At 47.7% G+C, this 10,253-nt stretch overlaps 1 protein-coding gene across 1 annotated transcript; it reads right to left on the reverse strand.

Annotated features, from left to right (window-relative positions):
• Positions 1-1,232: 1,232 nt before the first annotated feature.
• On the reverse strand, positions 1,233-7,836 carry KRT32 (keratin 32). Its single transcript, XM_049780178.1, has 7 exons — positions 7,381-7,836; positions 6,640-6,722; positions 6,316-6,472; positions 5,031-5,192; positions 4,819-4,944; positions 3,685-3,905; positions 1,233-1,407 (listed from the first exon to the last, which is right to left on the reverse strand). The coding sequence occupies exons 1-7, from the start codon at positions 7,834-7,836 to the stop codon at positions 1,296-1,298; spliced, it is 1,317 nt and encodes a 438-aa protein (XP_049636135.1). The 3' UTR covers positions 1,233-1,295.
• Between the last annotated feature and the right edge of the window lie 2,417 nt (positions 7,837-10,253).

A 10,253-nucleotide genomic window follows, 5' to 3' on the forward strand; every position in this document is an offset into this window, starting at 1 on the left:
TCACTATGCTCTTCTGGGAGCTCCCAGGGAGGACGGCTGTTCATGCAGAGCAAGCATGCTGCAGTGAAATCTTTGTTCTTCCTTTGGCTTCTGACTCAGCCCCCATCCATACCTCCATTTGCAACACTGAAATGAATCTGAACTCAATGAGGGCTACAGGGAGGTTGTGAAAACTACTGTTGTTATTTGACACTAATACCCACCCCCTAGAAGAAAGTGTCCTAAGGCTCAGTAAGTGACAGGAGGTGACTGGATGATTGTACTTCCTATTGTCAGGTGACCTGACTGGAAAGAACTGAAACCACACATACACTTCACTTCACCTATAATGATGTATTTAGATTGTGGGGGTCACTTGCATGGATTGGTATCCTTTGCAAAAGGAACTGGAAGGTGAGTTTCCTGAGCATCACTGAAGCTTGGAATCCTGGGCCTACCACTTACTAGCTGAACTCCCTTAGGGCAAGTTTCTTAACCTCTCTGAGTGTCAGCTTTCTCATCTATAAAGGGTAACTTTAGAAGAGCATCTTTACCAAAGTTTTGTGGGGTTTTTGCAAGGTTTAAATGGAGCAGTATTAGCAAAGCCACTGGGTCAGTCAGCACCAAATGAAGAACCTATATCATCAGGGAGTGGGTGAAACTGGTGAATGAAGGATCCCATTGTACCACTTGTAATGAGGTAGAGGGTGGGGTTATTATAGAATTAGTCTCAATTACAGTTGTCTGGCCTTGGCTTCTGGAATAATTATCGCCCTCCCTCTCTTTATTATTGCATTACTTGGCTCTGAACTCCCTGGTTTTACAGTTTATGGCCTACAAGCCTTTTTAAGCAAACACCTCTTAGGCAAGCTCCATGAAAACTGGTGGAGCCAAAGCAATCAGGATAAAATTTGGCTCTGCTCTCTTACAGCCTCGTTGAGCAAAACTGGGGCCTGGATTCAGCTGCCTAAGAGGAAACTAGAGAAAGACAAGTTTACAGGGCCACTGAATGGGACTTTTATTAACTTAGTCCGGTCAGAACACAGGTCCTTCGATGCAGCCGAGACAGAAGCTTCAGCAAAGAGAACAAATTGGCCCCCAAAATGAGAGGAAGTTTCTAAGATATGGGGGCTAGGGCGCCCCTGGCTGTAGCAGAACGCATTGCAGATGGCCCCCCTCCAGTTACTCCTGGGTTCCTCTTTTTGACAGGGGTCCTGTCACAAGGGCTGGGTAACCCTTAAGATATGGTCAAGCTGGTCCTGATGAGGCAGCACGTTCCAGCAATAGCCCCTCTGCAGGGTTTGCGCTGCAGGGTTTCAGTAGCGGCCCTGGGGGCAGGGCATGCAGGGGACAAGGACAGTTCGAGGTACACAGGGAGATGGAGCACTTGGAGGGCAGGAGGTGGTGGAGCAAGGGTTACAGGGTAACCTGTGGAGAAAGGCACATGGGTGGAATTAGAGGAGAAGCTCAGCTGGATAGCTAATCCACCATTTATCTCTAGGGTGCTTAGCAGGGTCCCCCTGACAGCACCATCTCCACCCACCTTCCCAGGAGCTCAATGGCTTCTAACAGGTGCCTCCCCAGGCAAATCTAGCCCTGCCTACTACCAACTCCATGATCAGAGAGATCTCTAAACACAAAGCACACTCTCCCCAGCCTAGAACCTTCCAGGACTCTGCCTTGACCTGGAGAGGTCAAGGTAAGGAGAAGCTTCCTGCTTCCCTTCATGTCAAACCCCATAGAGTACAAGTTACCATGACCTTCTCCCTACCAGGCCCTAACTTCAGCTCCTGACTTCAGGTGCATGGTGAGAATTTGAGGAAGGAGCTGGAGAGATTGTTTATAGGGGCTTGGCCTACTGGAGGGCAGAGTTCGATTCCCTTAGGTTTATGTGGTCCCCTGAGCGATTCTGGTTGATGCCAACAATTCTGAGCAATTGACACCAGGGCTGACCCAGGAGTAGGGGTGACCCCAAATTAAACACAGGTTAAAACAAAATAAGAATAAGGTAAATATTAGTAATTAATAAATATGGAATAAATAAGTATTTATTTACAAATATATATTTCTATTACATATTTATTAAATATTTAATTAAAATATTATATATGATATGTTTATAAATATAAGTATTTATAAATAAATATGGAAAGAATATGGACCAAATGTCAAAAGGGGACTCTCCCTTGGGCTAGGGTTATAGCAAAGTGGGGAAAGCCTTTGCCTTGTAAGAGGCTGACTCAGATTTAATCCTCGCATCCCATATAGTCTCCCAAACCTGTCAGGAGTAGTTTCTGAGCTCAGAGCCAGGAATAATCTCTGAGTACTGCTGGATATGGCCCAGAAAGCAGGGAACAATCTCAGAGCTGGAAGAGCTGCTCAAACCCACAGCAGACAGGTGGAGTCCCATACTTGGACAAGCAGTCCAAGGACCATTCGTCTCCAAGATGTGTTTCCCTTGGCCCTCAAATTCTTTGCTGCTGCTGTTGTTAAAAAATATTCAAAAATAAAAAAATTTAACATAAAAAAAGTTCATATTTCAGCCCCTCCCCCAAGAACAATTAGAAAACCCAGCATGCTAAACCTGCACCTCTCATGATAGAAATGGTCTGAGACAGCAGCACAACCTCACTGTATGAGAACTGGCTTCCCTGCTAGCATTCTCCAGCCCCACAAGACTATATCATCATGTGTGTAAATAGTTTAATACTTGGAAGGCAAGATCCTAAAGGACAGAGAAGCAAGGCTAAACAGGGGAAAGAAACCTACCCACAGGACAGAAAGAAGGTTCAAAGTGCTGAGAGAATGCTTTGCATGCCGGAGAGCCAGGTTTAAAATCTGACACTTCAAGGTCAGCTCAGCAATAAAAGAAGTGACCCCTAGCACTAGAAAGAGGAAGGAAGGAAGGAAGGAAGGAAGGAAGGAAGGAAGGAAGGAAGGAAGGAAGGAAGGAAGGAAGGAAGGAAGGAAGGAAGGAAGGAAGGAAGGAAGGAAGGAAGGAAGGAAGGAAGGAAGGAAGGAAGGAACCCTTGAGGCAACCATAGCCAGGGCCTTCTCTCCATAGCCCACCTTCTCTCCTCTTTTCACTTTCTGAATCTTCTTCCTATCACTAGCTCAATGGAAATTGGTATCATGAGCATTTATATGCCAGGACAGAGGGTAAAATACTTTACATTGTCTCATCTAGTGCTGCAGAGGCACTTAAGTCAATTATTACTCTCTTAAAAAATAAAATATAAAGGCAGTTCTCCCTCCTCTGGGACCCCTCATGGGTCCAGGGATGGGCTGAAATGGACTCTTTTATCTCCCTCCTGTCTACCCTGGCTCAGCATCATATACTGCCTGTGAGGCTGCCAAGTGTTGGGACCTGCTGCTCCTTGTCTGCATGTCAGAGTGCCAGCTGACTGTCTGCCTGGCTCCCAAACAAGAAGAAAACAACTTGAGAGCAGCTGCCCTACCATGATCTATCGCCATAACCACCCCAGCCCAGTGCCTAGCACAGGATGAGAACAGGAAAGGTGTTGGCTGACTTGGAGCATAACCAAGCTCAATGGACTGAATGTACCATGACTACTTGCCTGCCTATCTCTGATAGATCTGCATCTTAGCACGTGACTACATTCTTTTGTCTTATGGAAAGACCCAATTGCAACCTCCCCAAACCCCCACAAGGTCCCTCTGCAGCTTCCCACCAGGCCAACCTACTTGCAATCCTCGCTCTCCAGCAGCCCCCGGTATGTGTTGATCTCACATTCCAGCCGTGCCTTAACATCAAGTAACACCTTGTATTCCAGGTTCTGTCGCTCCAGGTCACAGCGGATATCAGCCAGCTGTGACTCCACATTGGTGATCATGCACTGCATCTGGCCCAGCTGTGAGCTGTAGCGGGCTTCTGTCTCTGTCAGCGTGTTTTCCAAGGAGTCCCTCTGTGGAAGGAAGAGACAAGATTACAGAGAGCAAAGAACAAGGAACCAGGACCTGGTTCCAAAAAGGAGCTGGAGTGGTAGATAGTAGAGCAGGTAGGGAGGGCACTTGCCTTGCATCTTATTTCTTTGACCCAGGTCAGATCCTAGAATCATATATATTTCCCCTAACCCCTGGCAAGTGTGATTCCTGAGCTTAGCCATGGTTCAAAAATCCAAAGAGAGAAAAGAAAAATCCATTAAGAACCAAGTGTCTTTTCAGAGAGGACAAGCCCCTTCCCTCTTAAACCTCTAGAAAACTGAAGCCCAGAAAGAGCTGGTGACTTGTGCAAGGTTTTAGCAGCTGGTCAGAGACCACACTAGAGTTTGATCCTAGGTCCTGAATCCTCTGTTGCTCCATCAATCTCAGGTTTTGGAGCTGTGGGCTTTGGTATCCCTCCTCTGGCTGCAAAACAGAGGTCCTGGAAAAAATCTCATAAAAATGCCCAGGCCCCAGGGCCACTTTCAGAGTCTGAGTCAGTGCGAGAAAGACAAGAGTTAAGGCATTTGCTTTGCAAGCAGCCAGTTCTCATTTGAGTTCTAGGACCAAATGTGGTCCTTCAAGCCTTGCCAGGAAGATCCATTCGCACAGAGCCAGAAATAAGCCCTGAGTACAGCCAAGTATAGCCCAAAAACCCAAAACAAAAACAAATAGACTGAACGGCGCAGTTAGGAAGAAACATGGAGGAACATGATATGGAGTCCACAGTTGGCCACAGTTGGGGTCACATGCACAAGCTGAACAGTCAGGGTGGGTCTGGCAGCAAAAACTCCTTCCAGGAGCCTCATAAGGATGAGCAGGGGTGTGGCTGCCTCAGGCCCCCTCCCGTTTCCTCCCCTGCACTAAGAGGCAGAGCTGAGGAGCGACCAGCCTCACCAGGCTGTGCTGTGCCTGCAGCTCGATTTCGAGTGTGTTGACGGTGCGTCTCAGGTCGATGATGTCTGACTGATAGCTCTGCAGCTGCTCTGAGCTCGAGGCCACCTGCTGGTTCAGCTCCTCCATCTGCCAGGAGACAGAAGGGAAAACTAGTGCATTTCCAGGAGCCAAGGGTACTGCCCTGCTCTGCCCAGTCCCGCAGGATGTCCCACCTGCATGTTGAACCACTCCTCCACGTCTCGGTGGTTGCTTTCCACCATGGTCTCATACTGACACCGCATCTCCTCCAGCATCCTGTTCAGGTCCACAGGGGGTGCTGCATCCACCTCAATATTAAGGCGGTCCCCAAGCTGGCAACGAAGCGTCCCAACCTCCTGAAAAGGTATGAGAGTCCCAGGCAAGTGGGAAGGCATGAAACCCCAACTCACCTCCACCCTGGAGAAATGTGAACAGTAGAAGCACTCAAGGCTAATGTATCCATGTTGGAAGGCCTTTTGAGAGTATTTTATCTTGCAAGGTTCTGGGGTCTCCCTCCTCCACTTGGGCTCCCCAATATGGCATTTCTTGTCCCCTTGGCTAAAACTGAGTTGATTTGAATCATGGGGATAACATGAGTCTTGCCAGCCTCCTGCCTGCATATGCTCTTCAGCAGGCAGCAGGGGCCTGGAGCAGGGTTGGCTGGCAAAGGGAGAAAGTTGTTACAAAAGCTGATTATGCCTCATTAGTGGTTTTTTGGTGGGGTTCCCAGATCTCCAATGGTTTACTCAGGGGCCTCTGGGCATGGGGAGCGGCTGGGAATTGACTATTAGTTTACACCAAAGCCTCAGGAAACTCAGACAGGGAAGCAGGCACATCCTCAATCCACTCCCAAGGCCTCAAGAAATAGAATTTGCCCTTACATGTGGCAACCTCAATATGATCCCGAGTACCACAGATGGTCCCCCAAGTCCCACCAGGAGTGAACCCTAAGCACAGAGCCAGAATAAGCTCTGATCACTGCTCGGTATGGTCCCAAAACAATCACCCAAAATAAAGGTAGAAATCAACTCAGGTAAGCCAACCCAGATTGCAAATCAGCCCAAGGAAGAGACATAAATACCAATGCTCAGATGGGTGCTATCCATATATGTGTGCGGTGAAGGGTGGCAAGGCAGGGAGCTATTTCCCTGCAGGACCTACTAGAACTGAGTTAAAAACCAGAGAAGTCAGAAGTCAACTACACAAGGAAGAGTGAATAAAGTAGGGGACAAAATAAAAAAGCACTGAAGCATCACTCTCCATACGTCACCCTGTCATGTGGCCTTAGAGGGACAGACAGGCCTTGTGGAGGAGTCCTGGAAGGCAGCAGGTGGCTTTCAGGAGCTTGGAAAAGACCGTCTACACATCTTGGGTAGTGCCAAGCCCAGGCCTTGAAAGGCCTCTGGTATTTCCAGGACAACTGTCAAGCAGCCAGGTGCACATTAAAGCCCCAAGCCTCAGCTTGACCTCAGGACTCACCTCCTCGTGATTCTTCTTGAGACACAACAGCTCCTCCTTCAGGGACTCCACCTGGGCCTCCAGGTCGGCCTTACACAGGGTCAACTCATCCAGTACCCGGCGCAGGCCATTGGTGTCAGCCTCCACCAGCTGCCTCATGGCTGCCTCCGTCTCATACCTGGGTGGGGATGGGGTGAGCAAACAAGTAGGGGAAAGGTCTGAACACAGACCCGGAGTCACCTGGAACTGCTGATATTGAGTGGCCCTTAGAAGCTAAAGGAATGCTTTCCCTTCCCCAAAGATATGCCTGGAGATGGGGGTTCTCTAACCCCAGGCCACACTCACTTGGTCCTAAAGTCATCAGCAGCCAGCTTAGCATTGTCGATGTGCACAACCATCCGGGCATTCTCTGCCTTGGTGCATAAAACCTAGAGGCCAAAGCACACAGTGAGGGACAAATGAGTCTAGGGTGAGGAAAAGTCCCCAATGGTAGGTGATGGCTAGACGGGGTACACCTTCTTGTAGAACCCCATTTCTAAGGAAAGTAAGGGGATATTGGTCGTTGGAGAACATGAGATTGATATCTTGAAGTCCGTGAATTTTTCTTAGCCCAGATGTCCATCTTAAATGAGATGCCCGCCAGGAAGGAATTCTTCTTCAGCCAAAAGTCATTCTTGGGACAGTGAGAAAGTCCAGGCTGAGTGTAGCTGACTGACAGTTCCCAGGAGCACCAGGAGCTGGGCAAGTCCATACCTCCAGCAACTCAAAGAACCCACCAAAATGCCCTCTGAGGAAACATCATTTATTGCCCTCATTGCACTGAGGTTGATAGACTGAGGTTTAGGAAAGAAAAGAGATTTCCCCAGTCATGCAATGAGTCAAGAGCAGAGCAGAGACCCAGGAGACCCCAGACTTCTTTCCCCAAAAGGGCTCTGACCCAGCTCTCAAGTAACTAGTGAGCCCATGCCCTAGGGAAGCATCTTCTCCCTGAACCTTGAGATCCTGCTGAGAGAGACCCAGATCAGTGATGCCCGACATGGTAGTCACCCACCCCCACAAATAATGCATTCATGGCACATTCCTCACCTTCTGTTGTAGCTCTTCAATGGTCCTGAAATAAGATTGGTAGTCAGGACACATGGTGGGCATCTGGGACTGGCAAGCCTCTTGGATCTTGCTCTCCAGGCTGGCATTTTCCTGCTCCAGCTGTCGTACTTTCTCCAGATAGTTGGCCAGGCGGTCATTTAGGACCTGCATGGTCTCCTTCTCACTGCTATTGAAGGTCCCTTCACATATCCAGCTGCAGGTACCCATGGCACTAGTTGGCCTACAGCTGGTGGGCCTGCAGCAGCTGGAAAGGTAGGTCTTAGGAAGGCAGCTGGTCTGCCGGTAGGTAGGAGGCATGCATACAGAAGGCACACAGGTCATGGGCTGGCAGACATAACCCAGGCACAGTTCGGGCCGGAAGCTCATGCTGCTGGAACAGGCAGAGGAGGGCCGGGGACAGATCTTGACGGAGGCTGGTGAGCAGCTGGATGGCATGTTGGTATTTCTCCTCTGTGCAACTCCCTGGAACCCCAGTGCCTGCTATGGCCAGCCTGTGCAGGGCCTTTTATAGCCATACAGTGAGGGGGTTTAGGCTAGAAAGTCAGCAGGGGGTGTTGATGAGGCTCCTCAGCACCAGAGGAAGCTGCTAATTAATTTGTAATTTGGTTTCCAACAAGGAGTTCCTTTCCTCATAAAAGGGACCAACCATGTCATTTGGTGAATGCAGGACTCTGGGGTCCTGTCATTGATTTACCCCTGGGGAAAGCTTCTGGACACAGCTTCAAAGCCTCTGCTCCAGGTCTGAGCTCTCATTACCTGGGTGGGGCTGTCATACACCACTGCTGTGCCCCCTCACCAGGCTGCCACCCCGAGAAAGTCCCTGGCCTTTAATGAGTGAGTGGGCAGTGGAATGGCCCCTTAAGAAGGAAATGTGTGGGTGACTGAAGCTGCACACTACAGGCAGAGGTATAAATCCTGGAGACAAGCAAGCAACCCCGCAGTCACCTTCTGTACATTCTCCCTGCCCAAAGAAAAAGTATTGGGTGGAAAAGAGAGCTCCACTGAAGACAGGTGCAAGTCTAGGAAACCAAGGATGCTTGAGAATGATGAGAAGACCCCAAGCATGGAAAAGCAGAGAGATCCATGTCATGACAGAATCCATCACACAAATCCATTCATGGACCCATTCCAGTGCACAAGAGTGGAAAAATTAAAAACCACTGGTCAGCCTTGGTATTAATTGCTGGGATATATGTGGAGTGGCTGCTGTTGGGAATAAGTATAGGGCTGGATGGGAGTGTATAGAGAGAGGCATATGCAGCTAGGATGGATGGAGGTCAACTAAAGAAGGCTGCTTAATAATGCTTAGCTTAGGGGCCAGAGAGATAGCAAAATGGTAGGGCATTTGCCTTGCATGCAGCAAATCCAGGACAAAGGGTGGTTCAAATCCCAGCATCCAATATGGTCCCCCTGAGCCTGCCAGGAGCGATTTTTGAATACAGAGCCAGGAGTAACTCCTGAGCACTGCCAAGTGTGGTCCAAAAACCAAAAAAACAAAAATAATAATAATAATAATAATAATAATAATAGTGTTTAGCTTAGGGGCCAGAGAGATAGCACAGCAGTAGAGCATTTGATTTGCACACAGCTGATCCATGAGAGATGGTGGTTTGAATATCGACATCCCATATGATCCCCGGTGGCTGCCAGGAGTGATTTCTGAGCACAGAGACGGGAGTAAACCCTGAGCACCGCCAGGTGTGACCCAAAAATCAAAAATAAATGCACATGGCATTTAGTGTTGTGTAATAAAACTGTCTGTCTCCTGAAACTTCATCTGACTGCTGTAGATCATTTCTCTGCCATTAACCTGCAACCTACTGACCCACCGTCTAAGGGGCTACAGGCACCGGGCCGAGCCAAAAAAGCCCTCAGGCCCCAACATCAGGACTCTATGTTTTATATTTAAACTACAATTCATATGCTGCAGAATAGATATTGGGTTAGTATTTAATAATATTAAATTATTAATATTAATAATTATTATTTAATAATTATTGTATTAGGGTTAGTAGACATGGAAAAATTTTCAGCTATGACAGCATTTAGACACCTGAATGTCTCCATCATAGCTCTTAGGAAGTCACATTCTTTATCCAAAAGATGATGTTGTTTTACAGAGCAATGTCTCAAGAGTGGGCTTAAACTATTTAGTAAACCTTAAGTTAAAGACAAATGAGCTGCCATCAGACTCTGTCATTTTGTTCATAGAGCACAGAAAGAATAATGTGATGTCATTCTTAGGCCCTAGGATTTCTCAAATGATAAATGAACAATAACTTCAGCTGACTTTCATAACTGCATTGATCCCTCATTAGAGAGGAATCTGTTTGAAAATCTGTAAAACAGGATTAGAGAGGTATCACAAGTGGTAGGGCATTTGCCTTGCACATACTAACCTAGGACAGACTGAGGTTCAATACTGCAGCATCCCATATGGTCCCCCAAGCCAGTAGCAATTTCTGAGCACATAGCTAGGAATTACCCCTGAGCGTCACTGGATGTGCCCAAAAACAAAAAGAAGAGAAAGAGAAAGAAAGTCTGTAAAACAGACATTGACTTCTCTCTAGTTCTACAATATTTTCTTCCAATAAAAGACTAGTTCATTAACTTTGATATTGTGCCGTTTTTGTAGCCACCTTCACCAAGTCTCTTTGCTAGACCCCCTGAGTCACTTGCAACTTCTCCATCAGTACTTCTGCTTTGTCTCATACTTTGATGTGACAGATATGATTTTTTTTTCAACCTCTGCTGGCTTCCAGATATTTTTTCTGTGGCTTTATCACTTCTCTCAGTTTTCTTAGAATTACACAGATTGACAGTCTTGTTCTGCTTCAGGCTTTGGCTTAAGG

Source organism: Suncus etruscus, chromosome 1, assembly GCF_024139225.1.
Source record: "Suncus etruscus isolate mSunEtr1 chromosome 1, mSunEtr1.pri.cur, whole genome shotgun sequence".
NCBI lineage: Eukaryota > Metazoa > Chordata > Mammalia > Eulipotyphla > Soricidae > Suncus > Suncus etruscus.